This window comes from Rhineura floridana, chromosome 1, assembly GCF_030035675.1.
Source record: "Rhineura floridana isolate rRhiFlo1 chromosome 1, rRhiFlo1.hap2, whole genome shotgun sequence".
Taxonomy (NCBI): Eukaryota; Metazoa; Chordata; class Lepidosauria; order Squamata; family Rhineuridae; genus Rhineura; species Rhineura floridana.
Window position 1 is genome coordinate 245,175,078 of NC_084480.1, and position 21,588 is coordinate 245,196,665.

Sequence of the window (21,588 nt, forward strand, 5' to 3'; positions counted from 1 at the left end):
GACAAGTCAGATTTATTTATTTTCCATTTTTTCCAAGTTGCTCAGGGTGTTTAACCCCCACTTTACCTTCTCAATAGTTCTGTGATGTAGGTTAGGCTGAGATAGTGGTCTGGTTCACACATAACACTAAGCCATGATTAACATTAAGCAATGTTTGTAAACCAGCAACATACCATGACTTACAAGTATAGTTTGTTCACTGTTAATAAACTCTGGATAAGCTGCTGGGCCAGGTTCAGGTAATCAATTAAACCATGGTTTAACGTTACATGCATACCAGGCCATAGTGAATGGCCTAAAGTCACTCAGTGAGTTTCATATCAGCAGAAATTTAAATCTTGGTCTTTCTAGTTCTTGTCTGGCAATCTAATTGCTTCACCACACTGTCTTTTATCATCAACAGATTAATAGTGTTGTGGACCAATTTTTCATTTAGTGAATAATAAATTCACTAAAACACAAGGTTAAAACACTATGGCCAATATATGCTAAACATCCAATTTCCACATTTGATCTCTAGTAGTTGGTAACGAGGCTTGCTAATTCTCAGCAGAGGGGGCTCATCCAGACCTCTATGACTAGGAAAAGATTAGCAGTTCAGGATCTTCTCCACCCTCAGATCACTGGTTGCAAAACCAGAAGCTAGAGTTTCACATCCAGCTGCAAACTGTTATAGTTCCAAGGAGGGAGGACATCAGAGACCCTCCATCAAGCCTTACTCCTGCTAGGATCATGCAAGTCTACACTTGCTGAAATTCCTCCTTCTCCCCAAATGTTAAAGTTGCAGGAGTTTTGTCCTGTTTTGTATCTGGCCACCCTAATTTCTGCCCAAGCACACTGACATGAATGAAGACTATATCGCAACCGTGCTTACTGGATTATACTTCCTCCTAGTACATAGATTGCTTTTGTGTTTCCAAATGCATATCTCAGCATTTTGTATAGGTATTTAATGTATCTTCTGGGAAAATCGTGCCTCAGACATTAATATGTAATTATGGTTGTGTTTTATAAATTGATTTGTTTATTTATTACATTTATATACTGCCCCATAGCCGAAGCTCTCTGGGCGGTTTACAGCAATTAAAAACAATAAAAATAAATATACAAATTTTAAAACACAAAAAGCAATTTAAAAACACCATTTAAATTTTTTTTAAAAACATATGCTAAAATGCCTGGGAGAAGAGGAAGGTGTTGACCTGGCGCTGAAAAGATAACAGTGAAGCTAAAACACTTTAAAAATTCATAAGGGATCTAATTGAGGCAAACTGGGCAAACAGAAATCATCAAATGACTTTTTATTAGGGGTGTCAAAAGATTTAGAAATGTTTAGGTAGCTGTGCCTTTAAATCATTTCATCAACTGATTAATTAGCTTTACATAGATTTACATATTAACCAAATCTTTGTATAGGCACCTTTTTGAGCCATTGAGGGGTATTAGAATATACAATTTAATGAAATGAAAGCAACTACTCATCAGTAGAAGAAATTACCATTTTTAATAGTTTAGTTTCCATTGTCTAATAAGCAAAATAGCCTTTCAAAGTAAATACACAATATTCTTATTGTTTGTATTGGAGGCTATTGTAACCTGCTCTTACATATTAACCAAATCTTTGTATAGGCACCTTTTTGAGCCATTGAGGGGTATTAGAATATACAATTTAATGAAATGAAAGCAACTACTCATCAGTAGAAGAAATTACCATTTTTAATAGTTTAGTTTCCATTGTCTAATAAGCAAAATAGCCTTTCAAAGTAAATACACAATATTCTTATTGTTTGTATTGGAGGCTATTGTAACCTGCTCTTGGATCAAGAGATGATGAGGGGCAGGTGATAAATTGCAAAGATAGATAGATAGATAGATAGATAGATAGATAGATAGATAGATAGATAGATAGATAGATAGATAGATAGATAGATAGATAGATAGATAGATAGATAGATAGATAAAAACACACTTAAAAATTTACTCCCTCTGATTACAGTTGGCTTCCGTTGATTTAAATCAGCTAATGCAATTAAATGACTCCCTTTTTATTAACATGATTGAATTTTGTGTCTATTATCAATTTCTAATAAAGGAGAGAAGGCATTCTGAAATTCCACTAGATCCTCAGCCTGCAACCCTATACCTGCTTACCTGGGAGTAAGCCCCACTGCACTGAATGGGATTTAACTTCTGAGTAGACTTGTATAGGATTGTGGAAAAATAGAAGCCGTCTACACAACAGTTCAAATGTATGGGACTTAATTTTGTGCACGTTTTTATTAGCTTATTGTAGAATTTGTAAGTTTTGCAATACGTATGTTCATTTCCCAACAGTCACCTAATGGGCACTCTGTATTTTGTTGCATTTAGCTCCCTTGTCTCTGCGTGCCACTGATGTTGCTAGTGGAAACAACAATGGAGGAAGGACTAATGCAATAAGCTCTACAATCTCCCGACCTGTGCCTCACTCTATGTCTCCTGGCCCTAGCAGTGCAACTGGGGAGCAAGGTAAAAAAAAAACACAAAATCCTCTGAATTTGTAATAATTTAATGTCAATATAATCACATGACTCTGGCAGTCAGTTCAGATAATAAGTATTGTCTGAGTGTTGTATTGGAGTGAACTGTAAAAGAAACAATATTTGGATAAACAAGAGCCCTATTCAGGCATTTGGTATGTTTGAGAATGCTCTGAGCTAGCACCATCACCTTGATGTTGCCACATGCAGTGGCCATGCCTTCCAGCCTTGCATTGTCCTAATCCCTGATCTGCACTCTGGGGTCATGGGTGTGGTTAGGATTAGGTGGAGGTGTCCTGCTGCCAGGCTCTGGTGCTTTGTAAATTGTGCTACACCAGCTGACAGAGTGGGCTGTTTTGGAGTTACTGTAAACAGGGTTTCTTCCAGTGTTAGCCAGCACAAAGTCCTAAAATGGGGCATTTTGGAAGGAAAGCAGGGTCAGCCAGATTCTAAACCACCTCATTTGCTGGAAAGCAACCTAATTCAGGTTCCTTTGCTGGGCCACCCTGGAGCTGGCGTAGCAAAACAGAGAGAGAGCACTCCACTACATCCTTCTGCTCCAACCTTCGGATGCAGCAATGACTCTGTTGCTTTGAGCAAACCCAGAACAGAGTTAGGGTTGCTCTGTAAACTGTTCTTGTTTCCTGAGTTCCCGGAAATTGTAAGACTTGCTCACTGCTGTTGCAATGAAAAGTTGAACCAATGTAAGTGATCACTGTGTCTCATTGGGCAAATTGTCTGTGCCAAACTCCAGTTCCAAATTTATTTTGATTTTTCTTTAAATCAAATTAGGGTGAACTCTCATATATTCCTCTTTGTTTTCTGTGTGCATTGTTTCAATCTAGCATCTATGTCCAGTTCTGGACCCCCAAAGAAACGACACCGGGGATGGTCTCCTGGATCACCAATTCCTCCTCCTGGCTTAGTTGTGCCTGTTCCTGCCATTCGACCTCTTCCAAGAGCAGGCAAGATCCTGATATGTGTTTGTTCACAGTGACTTTGTCTCACTTTTTTGACTACTTACTTACAGGGAACGTTTGATTACTAATATTTATTCATTTCTTACATTAGTACCACAGCTCTTGCTTAAACCCATTTCTAAGTGCTTTCAAAAGTGTTTACAAATACAGTTATTGAGTTAGATGAGTTAATTGTGTCAGTCCCAGCGTCCATCTGTATGTCAGCATCCCCTTTTCTCCATGGCATGGAAAACCTTACTCCCAAATTTCAACATTTGTAAGTGTCCAAGTTCAGTGTCATACCATCCTTTGCTTTCATAGGTATTATTTCCCTCTGTGTAGTCACTGCTTTACTGTGCTATCAGTAAAGGTATATGCATTTATCATTCAGATGCTCCATTTACATTAAATGCCAAAATCCAAGCATATCTGCACGTCAGCTGTCTTTTTATAGTTCCGCCTTCCAGCATTCTAAGAAACAGTCACTCCCATCATCTGCCACTACTCACTGTTTATACTGTGTGCATTTCCCTTCCTTTAAGTTTTTCTGATCTGTGGGATTTGCATGTGTTCTGAACTACAGTCTAATTTAGCTTGAGCATTTCTGATAGCAGAATGTGGCAGATACATTCTGGGTGGAAAGATGGGTTAAACTCCATGTTTCTCTTCTTAAGGGGCAGTGGCTAAATACATGCACAGTAGCTCCAAAACCCATGGTGTATGTGCATCTATGCATATGTATGTATGCGTACTCTTCATGTGCTCCTGATGATAATTTTGAATTAGTATATGCAAATTTCAATAGTGAAACCTCTGTCTATTAAAGCATTGTTAACATTCAGGATGCATATAACTGGCATGTAGGTAAAAATGCGGAGGTGGAAACAATTCGTCACATGTTGTTTTATTGCCCCTTTTACCGTGATTTTAGAGTTATTTTTATTACTCCAATTTTATTAAAAATCCCAGGTAGATTGGATTTATTTTACTTAAGAGTATTTGTTGTCTGACCGGAACCCCCAGGTCACAATAAAAGTAGCCAGCTTTTTTGCAGCAGCTATTGATTGTCAAAAAGTAACGATTAAACAATTCTCCTTTTAATTTTAATATTTTAATTTAATTGTTTTAATATGCAGTACGAGGGTATCTCACAAGAGTGATTATGTTTAATGCTTCTTTTAAGTATTGTTGTGTATTTGTATATGTTCAGTTTGGTCTATGACCATAAATAAAAATCAGTCAATCAAATGCACATTTTAAAAAACCCCATGTATTGTGGTTTGGAAATATACTATGCAGGTGCACATGGGATTTTAATTCTGCTATATAGAGAAAATGAAAAGGCATCTTTTGGCCTTGAGCCACTCCCTCATCTCAGTGTGATTACTTTGAAGTGTGGTATTGATGGGTAACAGTATTCTAGATTAGAGGATTTTTTTTAAAAAAATTCTGCTAGATTAAAAAATTTATATAAATTAAAGAAGATTTCTATAGCTTCAAAACAACAATAACCAAACAACCTGTATTATTCTTGTACTACTGCTAGATTATTGCAAATCATTAATGAAACTTTCAATTATGCAGAAGATAAGGATTATATCTGATTCCTGAGGCTTTTGGAACCTCCATTTACTTTAAAAGCCACTGTGGCTCCTTCATGTCTAAAGCTTAGTTTTTATGTTTGTGACTTGAGAACTATGTAAACCAATATTCAGTTGGGCTTTGAGAATGCAGCCCATGTGTGGCTGTCTAATCTGCATAACATAGGTCAGAGGTGAGCATGGACTCTCATCCTTTCTTTATGCTAACTGGTAGCAACGAAAGGTGACCTCAGTGAACATGTCATAGCCTAGCACCTGGCTTTGTGAGAAGATTGTAAACCACCCAGAGAGCTTCGGCTGTGGGGCGGTATATAAATACATACATAAATAAATAATACATACTCAGCCTTTCCCCCTGAATTTATTTATTTTTATATATATATATATATATGTAAGGTCATTTGTTTTATGGTGCGGAGTTATGGAAGGATATTTGGTTCTTTATTTAAATTTGTTATGTGAGAAGAAGTGCAGAAGTGTTTTGAATTTTATTGTGTTTAATGATCTGCAGGAGTGGGAGGGGTTTTCTTTCCCCTTAAATTGTTCATAGGGCAAAATCACAGTATGAGTCTTTTAGTAATAAGAGTTTCCCCCCCTCCTTCTGTATTTTATAGAGCCTCTTTTGTCAGTCCCAGTTCCTCAATCAATGTTAACTGGAATTTTACAGCCTCAGCCCATTCCTGCAGGGGAGACTGTAATAGTTCCTGAAAATCTGCTGAATAACTCAGGAGTCAGGCCAGTAATTCTGATAGGTAAGTTTACAATGTGAAATAAAATATCTGCCGTTAGGATATGTGTTGTTTTTCATTTAAAGTTTAAAGAAATCTAAATTGTAGCCAACTCTTCACATGTGTAAAACACAGTCATTATATTGTTAAAACGAAGTCCACTCCTTTTGCTTGATAAACTCCTTTGCTATTCCCAGAGAGCAGCCAGAGTGTTAAAGAGAATCATTCTTAATGTGTCACTGAAGGCATCCCAGGAACATCATGTGTTAGCTGAAGAAGTTTTATCATTTGAAATGTATTGCTCAAGCCTAACATGAAAGAGGCTATCTGTAGGTCACATCTGGCCCTTCAGTGAAGAACTAAAGGAACTAAAGGAAATAAGCTTTTTGCTCAGACTGTAAAATAAATTATCCTTCACATTAGAGTAGTGCTTTAATAAGCAAAGATTTTAAGTGTAAGAAAGCAGCATTCAGGTGCAACATAATAATCAAAATAGGAACTGATTTAAACACAACCTTCTAATTTTTTTATGCTTATACCTCCAAACTTTTATTTGCTAAATGGTTAACGGAAAACAAATAAACCAACCAACTGAATTTTGTTAAAAATAGTGTACTTGTATAAAATATACTAATTCCCTCTTATAGGATGTTGTCTAGTGAAATGTAGATGTGCACTATTAAGAACTTAATTACAAGAACAAGGCTTGGGTCTTGTTTCCGATATCACATATTCGGAAGAAATGTCAACTGCATTTTTATCCATCTCTCACCACTTTACTGCAGCGAAAAAGTAATATTTTTAAATGTGATTTGTTTGATATCACTATAAACTTTCCAGTGATGTTGTTTTTATTGGAGTTGTCAATTATGCTGTCCAAAATCATTCCCAAGTCTCTCACTTGAGGTATTCAACACAGAACATCTTAAAGTGTGTCAGCACCTGCTGCTTTTGTTGGTATATTATCTCAGAGTAGCTGCTGCACGTACTTCACTTCACATTCCCGGTGATGTCCCTGATTAGAGCTCCGCTTCCAAGTTTTGTAGCTGGGCAGGGAGCACCTTGTTATAACTCATTTTTCCATATAATGTGCCTGCGCAAACATTGCTTGGTCATTGCCCGTGCAAATATCTCCCATGAAATGGCAGGAATTGTTCCAAGGCTGGGCTCCTTAGTTGCAAAGCAGAACGTGGCCAGCAGCTTCTGTTTTTTGTCAGTTTCATTCCTAAAGTGGGTGGGGGTGGTGATGGAATGCTCCTTTAGTTACTTATTTTATTTAGGAGTAAAATTGTCAAAACGGAAGCTTGCTTCTTGCCAGTGGGGGTTTCACTTTGGCACATCAAATAGCAGGTTGGGGCCTTCTCTGGCAGGCTGGGGCGTTTATTAGCAAATACTTCCTGTTGATTGGGCCTTGCAGAGTGCAAAGAGAACTATAGAAACTTATTGGGTCTGGAGGAGACAATAAGAAATGAAACAGAGAGCCTGAGGGATCTCTAAACTTTTCCCACAACTTGTCATTGCAGCTTTCAGTTGAGTTTTGTGGTGTTTAATTTGGGCAGAAAATCACAACAGGAATAAAGGACTAAAGGTACCCTTGTATCTAAAATTACCCTTAATAAAGGATCATACTGCCAAGCCCTGCACAGAGAATAAATCATATAGATAAAAATTAAGTATTGCTTAGGAACACAGGAAGCAGTCTCACAGTGAGTAAAATTATTAGTCCATCTAGCTCACTGGTGCCTATACTGACTATGCTATAAGGTAGCAACACTGTAAGATTTCATACAGGAGTCTTTTCCCAGTCATAACTAGAGATGCTAGGGATTGAATCTGAAACCTTTAACAGGCAATGCATGTGCTCTATCACTGAGCTTCAGACCTTCTGAATTAACTAAGGATTCAATTCAGTTCATATTTAAATCTGAATTTGTCAAATTTACATTTTACAAAACAATATGAGAACCAAAACACAGCCTTCCTTCAAATTTCGCATTTATCTGAATTTTGTGATGCTGTTCTGCAACCAAAGAATGTTTACAGAAATGCATATATTTGGGGTAAGTGTGCGTAAAAATGAACATATTAGTGAAAATGATATACAAAAAATGCATTATATTATAAGAAATTGCTTGCAAAAATGTGTACATTAGTCAAAACTGCATATAAAAATGTGCGTTAGGAGAAATTCACACTAAAATGCTGAAGAATTTTCATGAGGATTTTTTTTTTTTAAAAAATGGCAAATTGCTGCAGAATAAAAAGAACTGAATTTAAGACTGGATGAATTAGAAACTGAGCGAACTGAAATGGGCAGGTCCTTCCACCCCTATTCATGATGCTACAGTCTGAGCTCTACTGTTAGCAGATCATTGTAATTCGGGAGTTAATGGAGCTAGAATTTCAGACAGGCATAAAATAATGCTGTTACAACACAATACAAAAGCTGTATTTTAAATGAGGTAAGCCCTCAGTTCTGGGCTTGAGGCCTTTACTCATATTGCTGGGGTGGGGAACCTATTGTCCTCCAGATGCTGGACTATAATAATGTTGGTTATTTTGGCCTGACCATTGGTCACGCTGACTGGGGCTGATGGGAATTGGAGCCTCACAACCTTTAAAGGTGCACAGATTCCCTATCCTCCCAATATAGGAAGAGACCTCGAAACTTGGGAACCCAACACAACCGAGGGTTTATTTCATTTAAAACACAACGTAAACTAGAAATATAGTAGTGGAAATATAACACAACTTAAACTAGAAATATAATAGTAGAAATATAATAGTGTAGCTAGGTCAGATAAATACATGGGTATTTGACAGTATACTTTTATTTATTTATTTATTTATTTATTTATTTATTTATTTATTTCATTTTTAAACCGCCCATAGCGAATAGCTCTCTGGGCGGTGAACAAAACAAGATTAAAATACAATATTACAATAAAATTACAATAAAACCAGCAACAAGTTAAACGAAAAAAAAATTAAATGAAACACATTGAACATTAAAATGCCTGGGAGTATAGCCAGGTCTTAACCTGGCGCCTAAAAGAAAGTACCGAAGGCGCCAGGCGTATCTCCACAGGTAGGCTGTTCCACAGTTCGGGGGCCACCACAGAAAAGGCCCTAGATCTAATAACAATCCTCCGGGCATCCTGATGAGTTGGTACCCGGATATTGAACGAAGTGAACGGGTAGGTTCATAGCGGGAGAGGCGTTCTACAAGGTATTGTGGTCCCACACCGTGTAAGGCTTTATAGGTCAAAACCAGCACCTTGAATCTGGCTCGGAAACAAATAGGCAGCCAGTGCAGGCGGGCCAGGACAGGTGTTATATGCGCAGACCAGCGGGTCCTCGTTAACAACCTGGCTGCCGCATTTTGCACTAGCTGAAGTTTCTGAACGGTCTTCAGGGGCAACCCTATGTAGAGCGCATTACAGTAGTCCAGTCTAGAGGTTACCAGAGCGTGAACAACTGAGGCGAGATCGTCACTGTCCAGATAGGGGCGTAGTTGGGCTACTAGGCGAAGATGGTAAAACGCATTCCGTGCCACCGAGGCCACTTGAGCCTCAAGCGACAAGGAAGGGTCAAAAAGGACCCCCAAGCTACGAACCTGTTCCTTCAAGGGGAGTGTAACCCCATCTAGAACAGGATGAACATCCACCACCTGGGCAGGTAAAGAGCTCACCAACAGTGTCTCAGTCTTGTCTGGATTAAGTTTCAGTTTATTAGCTCTCATCCAGTCCATTATCGCGGTCAGGCAACGGTTCAGCACATCAACAGCCTCACCTGAAGAAGGTGAAAAGGAGAAGTAGAGTTGCGTGTCATCAGCGTACTGATGGCAACGCACTCCAAAACTCCTGATGACCGCACCCAGAGGCTGCATGTAGATGTTAAAGAGCATGGGGGACAAGACCGACCCCTGAGGGACTCCACAATGGAGAGTCCAGGGTGTCGAGCAAGGTTCCCCAAGCACTACCTTCTGGCGACGATCCGCTAAGTAGGAGCAGAGCCACTGCCAAGCAGTGCCCCCAACTCCCAACTCCGCGAGCCTCCCCAGAAGGATACCATGGTCGATGGTATCAAACGCCGCTGAGAGATCAAGGAGAATCAACAGGGTCACACTCCCCCTGTCCCTCTCCCGACAAAGGTCATCATACAGGGTGACCAAGGCTGTTTCAGTGCCAAAACCAGGCCTAAAACCGGATTGAAACGGATCCAGATAATCGGTTTCATCCAAGAGCGCCTGGAGCTGGCCGGCGACTACCCGCTCCAGGACCTTGCCCAAAAAAGGGACATTCGCCACCGGTCTATAGTTGTTCAAAATATCTGGGTCCAAAGAAGGTTTCTTTAGAAGAGGTCTCACTACTGCCTCCTTGAGACTACCAGGGACTACTCCCTCTCTCAAGGAGGTGTTTATCACCTCTTTGGCCCAGCCGGTGGTTACAGCCCTGCTGGCCTTCACCAGCCAAGATGGGCAAGGATCAAGGGCAGACGTGGTCGCCCGCACCATTCCAAGCACCTTGTCCACTTCCTCGAGCTGCACCAACTGAAACTCATCCAACAATGAAGGACAAGACCGCGCTCTGGACACTTCAATGGAGTCATCTGTCATAACATCAGAGTCTAAGTCCCGACGGATGCAAGCAATCTTATCCTGGAAGTGCTCCGCAAATTCGTTGCAGTGAGCTTCCGATGTTTCCTTAGTATCAGGAGGGCCAGAATGTAAAAGCCCTAGTACCACCCTAAAAAGCTCTGCTGGGCGGCAAAGAGATGATCTAATGGTGGCAGCAAAATATGACTTTTTTGCCGCCCTAACCGCTTTTACATACAACTTAGTGGAAGCACTCACCAAAGAATGACTACATCCGTCAGGAGTTCGCCTCCACCTGCACTCTAGCCTCCTTCTCTCTTGCTTCATCACTCTCAGCTCCGGGGTATACCACGGTGCTGTTTGAGTTCTGCACCGAAGGGGGCGCGCGGGAGCGATCATGTCAATGGCCCAGGTCATCTCCGCATTCCACAGATCGACCATGGCCTCGACAGGAGCGCCAGTGCTATCAGCCGGAAAAACTCCCAGAGCGCTCTGGAAAGCAACAGGATCCATAAGCCTCCGGGAGCGGACCAACTTAATAGGTCCCCCACCTCTGCAGAGGGAAAGGGTTGCCGTGAGTCTAAAGCTCAGCAAGCGGTGATCTGTCCATGACAATGGAGTAGATGAAAAATACCCCACCCTCAGATCACCATCTCCATGACCAGTGGCGAAGATCAAATCAAGAGTATGTCCTGATACATGCGTCGGGCCAGTAGCAACTTGAGACAGCCCCATGGTTGTCATGGAGGCCATGAAGTCCTGAGCTGCCCCGAACAAGACAGCCTCGGCATAAATGTTGACATCCCCCAGTACCACAAGTCTGGGGGATCTCAACAATACCTCCGAGACTATCTCCGTCAGCTCAGCTAGGGAAGCCATTGGGCAGCAAGGTGGGCGGTACACCAATAGTATTCCCAATCTGTCTCCTTGGCCCAGCACAAGATGAAGACACTCCAAACCAGTCGCCGTCTGGACAGGGTGCTTAGTGAGAGAGAAAGAACTCCGATAGACCACAGCAACCCCGCCTCCCCGGCCCTCAGATCTACCACAGTGCTGCACCGAATACCCAGGTGGGCAAAGCTGGGAAAGAGCAACTCCTCCCTGCTCACCCACCCAGGTTTCGGTAATACACACAAGGTCGGCACCCTTCTCCACAATCAAATCGTGGATAAGGGGGTTTTTATTAACGACCAACCTAGCATTTAAAAGCAGCACCTGGAGATCCGAGAGCTGGCTGACAGTACAACCAACAGTCCTGTGGATAGGAGGAGAACCGGAACAAGACACAGACACAACTTGTCTGGGACGAGTTCCCCTTACCTGGCACGTTCTCCTCCCAACGCCATACCTCCCATTACCCGTCACAACGTTAATTGGGGCCCCCGAAAATCTCCCTGCGAGGCCCAAGGCATGTTCTCCCAGGCACATCTTAAAATAAATCTAATACAGCAAAACACTTAAACAATATAAACACAAACACACATTCACTCAATCTCATTCACACAACAACAGACAGACAAACAAACAAACAAATTAAAATACAGCCAAACTTATTGCAAGTTATAAAACGGAGGAGAGGCGTTCCTGATCCCAAAAATAACGCTAAAAGGTGATTAAAAGGTGTTAAAAGAAACATATGGTGGCGGAGCTCCAGCCGTAGCGAGCTCTTACGCCGCCATCTTCATTATGCCCAGCAGCAGATCTTCCCAGTACAAGCAGTTCAATGAGAAGCGCAGCAATGATGACAATCAAAAGAAGACAGGAGCAAACAGCAATAATAGCTCTCACTCCCTGGGCAGGTGGAACAAATGCTGTATGTAAGAACCAAAGTAGCAGCCACAGCTGCTCTCTTTTTCTAAGCAACAACAATGTTCCTCTTCCTGTAGGCAAAAAGGTCTCCACACGTCCCTCAGTCCGCAGTCAACATATCCCTCCAAAGGGTAGATGGAAAAAATAAACCACGGCTGGCTAAGGTTCCTGGGACCCAATCCTGCAGGATATAGTGCAAATCAAACAACAGCAATCCAACAGGGAGGGATGATGATCTTGTTTTACATTTCTTTATTGCTGTCGCCAAACTACAGATGCAAAGAGAGACACATCTATGTGGCATTGTTCTTCAAAGTTTTCAATTGTTTTCTTAACATAAAAGCAGATTACGCATTACACGCAGGTTAAGTAAGCTCCAGTAATAATATTTATTAATAGAAAAACAATTTTGAGAACAGCAAAATTATGATTTGGGGAGAAGGGGGAATAAAAGAGGGTACTTAACACTTTCCTTACCAGCTGTTTTTTCTTTTCAAAACCCCCTCTATGCTGTTTTTCTCCCATGCACTTTCAAGTGCATAGATAAAAGCATGTCTAGAACCCCACAAGGGTAAAAGAGGTTGGGATGTGTATGAATTGGATCCATATTAAAAGGCTAAAAGATGTGATTTCAGAAGCATTGTCAAATGCATCTGTATTGGGGGACAATAACTATATATGGCAACTTGGAATAGATGCAAGCATGTTATATTTTTTAAGCGATGTATTTCTTCTTTCCTGCCCTGAAGTGCTGTTGCACTCATTTCTTGCTTTGGGGGCTTTCCATAGGCATATGGCTGGCCACTGTGGGAACAAAATGCTAGAGTAGATATGAACATAAGAACATAAGAAGAGCCTGCTGGATCAGGCCAGTGGCCCATCTAGTCCAGCATCCTGTTCTCACAGTGGCCAACCAGGTGCCTGGGGGAAGCCCGCAAGCAGGACCCGAGTGCAAGAACACTCTCCCCTCCTGAGGCTTCCGGCAACTGGTTTTCAGAAGCATGCTGCCTCTGACTAGGGTGGCAGAGCACAGCCATCATGGCTAGTAGCCATTGATAGCCCTGTCCTCCATGAATTTGTCTAATCTTCTTTTAAAGCCATCCAAGCTGGTGGCCATTACTGCATCTTGTGGGAGCAAATTCCATAGTTTAACTATGCGCTGAGTAAAGTACTTCCTTTTGTCTGTCCTGAATCTTCCAACATTCAGCTTCTTTGAATGTCCACGAGTTCTAGTATTATGAGAGAGGGAGAAGAACTTTTCTCTATCCACTTTCTCAATGCCATGCATAATTTTATACACTTCTATCATGTCTCCTCTGACCCGCCTTTTCTCTAAACTAAAAAGCCCCAAATGCTGCAACCTTTCCTCGTAAGGGAGTCGCTCCATCCCCTTGATCATTCTGGTTGCCCTCTTCTGAACCTTTTCCAACTCTATAATATCCTTTTTGAGATGAGGCGACCAGAACTGTACACTGTATTCCAAATGCGGCCGCACCATAGATTTATACAACGGCATTATGATATCGGCTGTTTTATTTTCAATACCTTTCCTAATTATCGCTAGCATGGAATTTGCCTTTTTCACAGCTGCCGCACACTGGGTTGACATTTTCATCGTGCTGTCCACTACAACCCCGAGGTCTCTCTCCTGGTCGGTCACCGCCAGTTCAGACCCCATGAACGTATATGTGAAATTAAGATTTTTTGCTCCAATATGCATAATTTTACACTTGTTTATATTGAATTGCATTTGCCATTTTTCTGCCCATTCACTCAGTTTGGAGAGGTCTTTTTGGAGCTCTTCGCAATCCCTTTTTGTTTTAACAACCCTGAACAATTTAGTGTCATCAGCAAACTTGGCCACTTCACTGCTCACTCCTAATTCTAGGTCATTAATGAACAAGTTGAAAAGTACAGGTCCCAATACCGATCCTTGAGGGACTCCACTTTCTACAGCCCTCCATTGGGAGAACTGTCCGTTTATTCCTACTCTCTGCTTTCTGCTTCTTAACCAATTTCTTATCCACAAGAGGACCTCTCCACTTATTCCATGACTGCTAAGCTTCCTCAGAAGCCTTTGGTGAGGTACCTTGTCAAACGCTTTTTGAAAGTCTAAGTACACTATGTCCACTGGATCACCTCTATCTATATGCTTGTTGACACTCTCAAAGAATTCTAATAGGTTACTGAGACAGGACTTTCCCTTGCAGAAGCCATGCTGGCTCTGCTTCAGCAAGGCTTGTTCTTCTATGTGCTTAGTTAATCTAGCTTTAATAATACTTTCTACCAGTTTTCCAGGGACAGAAGTTAAGCTAACTGGCCTGTAATTTCCGGGATCCCCTCTGGATCCCTTTTTGAAGATTGGCGTTACATTTGCCACTTTCCAGTCCTCAGGCACGGAGGAGGACCCAAGGGACAAGTTACATATTTTAGTTAGCAGATCAGCAATTTCACCTTTGAGTTCTTTGAGAACTCTTGGGTGGATGCCATCCGGGCCCGGTGATTTGTCAGTTTTTATATTGTCCATTAAGCTTAGAACTTCCTCTCTCGTTACCACTATTTGTCTCAGTTCCTCAGAATCCCTTCCTGCAAATGTTAGTTCAGGTTCAGGGATCTGCCCTATATCTTCCACTGTGAAGACAGATGCAAAGAATTCATTTAGCTTCTCTGCAATCTCCTTATCGTTCTTTAGTACACCTTTGACTCCCTTATCATCCAAGGGTCCAATTGTCTCCCTAGATGGTCTCCTGCTTTGAATGTATTTATAGAATTTTTTGTTGTTGTTTTTTATGTTCTTAGCAATGTGCTCCTCAAATTCTTTTTTAGCATCCCTTATTGTCTTCTTGCATTTCTTTTGCCAGAGTTTGTGTTCTTTTTTATTTTCTTCATTTGGACAAGACTTCCATTTTTTGAAGGAAGACTTTTTGCCTCTAAGAGCTTCCTTGACTTTGCTCGTTAACCATGCTGGCATCTTCTTGGCCCTGGCGGTACCTTTTCTGGTCTGCGGTATGCACTCCAGTTGAGCTTCTAATATAGTGTTTTTAAACAACTTCCAAGCATTTTCGAGTGATGTGACCCTCTGGACTTTGTTTTTCAGCTTTCTTTTTACCAATCCCCTCATTTTTGTGAAGTTTCCTCTTTTGAAGTCAAATGTGACCATGTTGGATTTTCTTGGCAATTGGCCAGTTACATGTATGTTTAATTTAATAGCACTGTGGTCACTGCTCCCAATCGGTTCAACAACACTTACATCTTGCACCAGGTCCCGGTCCCCACTGAGGATTAAGTCCAGGGTAGCCGTCCCTCTGGTCGGTTCCATGACCAACTGGTCTAGGGAATAGTCATTTAGAATATCTAGAAACTTTGCTTCTTTGTCATGACTGGAACACATATGCAGCCAGTCTATGTCTGGGTAGTTGAAGTCACCCATTACTACCACATTTCCTAGTTTGGATGCTTCCTCAATTTCATATCTCATCTCCAGGTCTCCCTGAGCATTTTGATCAGGGGGACGATAGATCGTTCCCAGTATTAAGTCCCTCCTGGGGCATGGTATCACCACCCACAACGATTCTGTGGAGGAGTCTGCCTCTTTTGGGGTTTCGAGCTTGCTGGATTCAATGCCTTCTTTCACGTATAGAGCGAGTCCGCCACCAATACGTCCTTCCCTGTCCTTCCGATATAGTTTATATCCAGGGATAACCGTATCCCACTGGTTTTCTCCATTCCATTTTCCTTTTTCCTAATTGAGCAGAGATTTTCTTATCTTCTGCATGTTCCCAAGGCCAAACTGCACATTGTGTTAGCTATGTAACTGTACCGTTAAGTGCAGGGTTGTTGGGTTTTTTACACAAATTACTAGTGTGAGCCCTTGAACTGGATTGGGACCTTAGCATGCAGGGTAGGGGGGGATTTCACCTTTTATGATCTGCTGTGGGCCCAGTCCAGTTTGGGCCCTATGCCTGTAATTTGCACTGAGGAAAAAACTCGACTTTAACAGAAGCTCTCTTTTTTCTTATGCTAATAGCAAAAGTAGGAGGCCCAATCTGGATTGGGTTGATAGTGGCAGCAAAGGGTCAAAGGCCTCTAACACGTGCACGCACACAAACACCATGCTCTGCTGGCAATTTGTGCTAAAAAAACAAACTTTTGCACTTAAAGGTTCAGCTACATAGGTAGTGAAATTTGGAGGTTGGCCCTGGGTCCATTAGTAACAATGAATAGATGCCAATTGCAAATACATTATTATGCAAGCTTGGCAATTTCAAAGCTTTTAGCTTTGTTTACAAAATACAAGCAAAATAGATATGCTAAATTAAATCACGCTCTGGGACATTAGTAAATGTTTTGATGCAAATTACTCAATTTTTCCAGAAAACCCACATCACTGATCACCATCACAGATTACTGCCAGAATATTCCATCAACACTCATAACTTAGCCTCTAGGATATCTTATTAATACTGATAGTACCAGAGCAGATTCTTTTTATGATAATTTAATAGGGCAGACATATAATGGTGATTGCATGCTGACAATTCTCAGCTTATTGACTATAGGGTGCTGAGACAATTGCCATGACAAGAGAGACCTATCAAGGCTGCCTAATTTACTCCACTGTCTGTCCATTACTGCTACAGTTTTGCAAATGTCCTTTAGAAACAAGTTAACTACAAAGCCCCTGCAACACATTGGAGGGATCCAGATCACCACTTAGTGATCACAGGCCTATTATACTTTTATTACTTAGAATAATGTTGATTTATAAATTATAATGATATTGATAATAATAATATTGAATATAATTCTGTTATTGCAAAATTGTTTTGAAACAGCTTGATTAGAGTTTGTCTCTTTGTTTTTTGAAGGTTATGGCACTTTACCCTACTTCTATGGGAATGTTGGAGACATTGTAGTAAGCCCCTTGCTAGTGAATTGCTACAAGATTCCTCAGCTGGAAAGCAAAGATTTGGATCTTTTTGGATTGACTGGGAGCCAATTATTAAGTGTGGAGAACATGATTATTTTAACAATACAGTATCTCGTCCGGCTAGGTAAGGCACTACAAATATGTATTGATATATATATATGTATATGTCATTTCTTACAAACCACTGCCTTTGCTAGTGATACATCTTTTGTTACTTGCTTTTGTAAGTAAAAAAATGTTCTTGGAGAAGTACACACATTTATCCTGTTTTTCAAAAATCACATTTGCTTTGTGACAAACTTTGAGTTACAGCAATCCCTTTTCATTGAGAAAGGCTTATAACTGTAGCGTGGGACTATTATTTTAGAAACAGCAAGCAACCATTGATATGAAAGTGACACCTACTTGTGTAAGCAGCACACAATTTAGCTTGTGAAGATTCAGAATCCTCTATATCTCATTATGCAAGGCAGCAGTTCCATTACAGTTGCCATTCCTATGTAGTCTCATAGGATTTTTTTTTTCTGAGGAGAGGTATTTGTTAAGAAAACAGGGTGGATTAATTAACTCAAGCACATGCTTCTCCTGTGCCAATGACTACAGAATTTGTAAGGAAATTATCCAGTACAGATTATATACTTACTAGTTGCAAAATTGGCTAACATAGCTGGAAACACACCAACATTCCTTAGGGATTAGGGACACCCTCCCTGTTGTGGCTGCCCTATATTTATTAATAGCTAACCTTAGTTCAGGGGCATTTCAAATACCTATCTTATAAAATCAGCAGCACACAACAATGCCTTACAGTCACAGGCATGCAAAAAGTCTATTCTCTAAGAAACTTCGTTTACACAAATAAATATGTTTGATTTAAACCAAATTTTAAAAAATGTCTTAAAAGATGTTTTCTTCTGTGAATGACTAATATCTAAAATAATACTCCTGATAAATGTATTGAAGTGGAAAACAACTAAATAGTGCTGCGTTGAAACCAGCTAATACGTTTTTAAATGTAACAGCTCTATGTCACTGACAAAGGCAGAAGTGGAAATATTAATAAAATGATATCCTGATCTTTGTGAAGTTATATGCATCTGTTTCTGTAAAAAACAAAACAAAACAAAAAGCCAACAAACAAAAAACAGCTATAACAGTGGTGTAGTAAAGTAAGCTCTGGATCCCAAGAAGATGTAGCCAATCACATAGGTTAAAATGTCTAATGAAATGATTGGAAATGGAAAAATTAAGAGGCCCTCCTTGAGCCTGAAAACTGTAATAATTACCACCCCATTGAAAATATCCCCATTTTGAGAAAGGTGCTTGAGAAAGTGGTGGGTGCTGGGACAATTCCAAGCATGGTTGAAGGAAGAGGATTATCAGGACCCATTTCAATCCAGGTTTGGACCTGAAGCAGCCTGATGGATGGGCTCTGATGTGGGAGAGACAGGGGGAGTGCAACCCTGTTGATCCTTCTGGACCCCTCAGCAGCTGATGATACCATCAACCATGGTATGTTGCTGGACCACCTCAGTGAAGTGGGAGCTGGAAGCACAGTGATTTGATGGTTCCTTTCCTACCTAAAGGGTCAGTTACAGAAAGCAACATTTGGGGGACTTTTGCTTGACTCCATAGCATCTGTACCTGTGCTATTTAACTTCTATATGGGAAGGGGGGAATCACCAACCTCTGGGCCAAACATGGCCCCACCAAGGTGTCCAATTTGGGCCACGAGGCCATTTTCCCCAAACCACACCCACCAGCTGACATCACTAGTAATGTTAGCTGATGGGTGGCATGACATGATTTAATCCTGTCGTGGCTGTGTGATCTTGTTCCCAGCAGGGGACAAAATTGTGCAGCCAAGGCAGCAGAATTTATTCCCTGCTCACCAGCTGAGCAGAGATTAAAGCCCTGTCTGGGTGTGCCAGAGAGCTCCCTGCAGGGAGCTCTCTTGCACACCCTAACTCAGCACTAAGCGGCGTCACTACGTGGGTGCGGGGGGTGCACACCGCACCCGGGTGACACCATGAGGGGGTGACACCCAGAGCTGCCCTGTTGTGGGGCAGGGTGCCAACGGGCCGGCTTGACTGGCTGGGTGCGCGGCAGGGCTGGCCTGAGAGTGCTCCTCTCCAGGTGGCATGCGTGGCGGCAGCTGCTGCTCCGGGGACCGAGGAACGGGGGTGGGAGCACGAGCCAGCGAGCAAGAGCACTGGAGGAGGGGAGGGCCAGGCGACTGGGAGGAGAAGAAGGGGGAGGAGCCATGATCTGGGCAAGAGCCGCTGTAGTCCCAGCCCAGCGCAAGACTCTGCGCCTTTTCTAGCGCCTCTCTGACGTCACATCGGGCGCGGCACCCATTGGCTGCTCAGCTCCGGGCCAGGCCCGGCCACCATGTGCTCGTGCAGCCGGGGCAGGCAGGACAGAGGTCTGCTGGTGGCCCCCCCCCAGCAAGCACCTGGAGACCTCAAGGGCTCTTCCCGGCCGCTCTGTCGAGCCCAGGCCCAGTATCATTGCCTCCTGCAAGGGAAGGCCTGGATTGAGAGGGTGCAGCTCCCTCCCCCCAGACCGAGGTCTTTGAGGAAGGAGCCTGGTTCGAGGGCCACCCCAAGCCCTCCCCGACGGGGTGGGAGAGGATGGCTTCCCTCTTGCCCCCCTGGAAAGCAAGGCGGCCAGAGGCCCGCGAGACGGACAGATGCAGGGGTGACACCATGAGTTACCTCACTGGGTGACACCAACTCTAGTGACACCACTGGCACTAAGCACACCCTAACTCACACACACCAGCTGATGTGAAGAGAGTAATCCAAGCAAGCACTGTTTGAAGCAGTCTCTCCTGTCCCTTTAAAGATTGTTGGAGTGATCTTTAAAGGGGAGAGGGAGACTGTTTTAAACAGCACTGCAGAATGCTTTAAGACAGTCCTCATGTGAAGGCTGTCTTAAAACAAGTTCTCTTTGAAGCAGTCCTCCTCTCCTTTAAAAATAGCTCTAGCGCTCTTTAAAGGGGGGAGACTGTTGGAATAGGCAAATGTTGCACGGTCACTTTAAGGGATATTTGGGGAATATCCCATGTACCTGTTTTACCATGATGTAACTTCCTAATGGGTGGGGGTTACTTACCTGACTTCTTCCTCCTTTGTCCTGGGGGATTTTTGAATATTCTCCATTTTGCTGCTCTTCCTACCTTTGAGAGAAGCTGCATGGCATGATGCTCTCTGCTAAGAGCATCATTACAAACACCAAGATGGACTGAGACTTCTATATTTTTCTTTCTTCTAAGCTAGAGCCTATCTTCTTCATGTAAAGAGGTTGTGAGTAAACATTCTTTTCTTTTACCTAAAGGATTGTGTCTGTTGTTATTTATATAGAGAAAGTTGGGCCTGGTTTACATTCTCATTCTGCTGCTTATATTTTTATATCTCTGCTAAGAAATAGGACCAACCAAATTAGTTCCTATTTCTGTGTGTATTTTTATAATACCGAACAGGTTATGTTGCCCAGAAATAGTTGAGAATTGAGCCAGATTTTTCGGGTTTTATTTTGAGTATTTTTTTGGCATATTTTGTTTCCCCCTTTGCTCTGTATCAGGCACTAGTTTTTAAAAGAGACTATTTTTGCTGCTATTACTTCCTTGAGTTGTTTTAGCATAACAAAAGCTCTTCTCAGACCAGGAAGCATGTATCAGCAAGGCAACAGAGGTTTTTCAAGAAGAATGCCTGAACTATCTGCTGCTAACTTTGACCAGTGGAGGAGTAGAATCAGGATTATTTTAGCTGCAGAGAAAGCTCCATGCTGTATCGAAAAACCTAAACCAGAAGGGACTGACCAAGAAGCTAGCATTTGGGAAGACAAAGATTCTCTTGTAAAAGCTATAATATTTGATTCTCTAAGGCAGCCTTTCCCAACCAGTGTGCCTCCAGATGTTGTTGGACCACAACTCCCATCAGCCTCAGCCAGCATTGCCAATGGTCAGGAAAGATGGGAATTGTGGTCCAACAACCTCTGGAGGCACACTGGTTAGGAAAGGCTGCTCTAAGGGATGATCAGCTTGTTTATATAAATGAATATAAATCTGCCTCGGAGATGCTAGACAAACTTCAAACAGCTTTCGGATTTCAAAGCTGTAGATGCCAAACCATGTTGATTAAAGAGATGGCGAATTTAAAATTGCAGACAAAGGAAAATTGTGAGAAACATATCACTTCCTTGTTGCTGATTTTCAACAAATTGAGATTAGCTGGGCTTGATTTTAACCACCAACATAAGTTGGGTTTTATTTTGTGATCTCTGGGAAAGAGATTTGATCCATTTATTTCTCTTTTAAACCACAACCCTGAGATTCTTTTTGAGGAAGCTCTTGCAAAACTAAGAGAGGAATGTGTGATCCAAAGAGACTCAAATGATAATGGATCAAATTACATGGCTAGCAGGGATAAAGGGAAGGGGAA

At 41.9% G+C, this 21,588-nt stretch overlaps 1 protein-coding gene across 12 annotated transcripts in view; it reads left to right on the forward strand.

Moving 5' to 3' along the window:
* The window catches only part of GREB1L (GREB1 like retinoic acid receptor coactivator), a 300,655-nt gene that overhangs the window by 203,558 nt on the left and 75,509 nt on the right, over positions 1 to 21,588 (forward strand). For all 12 annotated transcript variants that reach the window (XM_061596502.1, XM_061596493.1, XM_061596580.1 and 9 more), the window contains 4 exons: positions 2,371 to 2,508; positions 3,365 to 3,484; positions 5,694 to 5,831; positions 17,082 to 17,267. In XM_061596502.1, the coding sequence (XP_061452486.1) occupies positions 2,371 to 2,508; positions 3,365 to 3,484; positions 5,694 to 5,831; positions 17,082 to 17,267 (582 nt within the window). The remainder of the gene's footprint in view (positions 1 to 2,370; positions 2,509 to 3,364; positions 3,485 to 5,693; positions 5,832 to 17,081; positions 17,268 to 21,588) is intronic.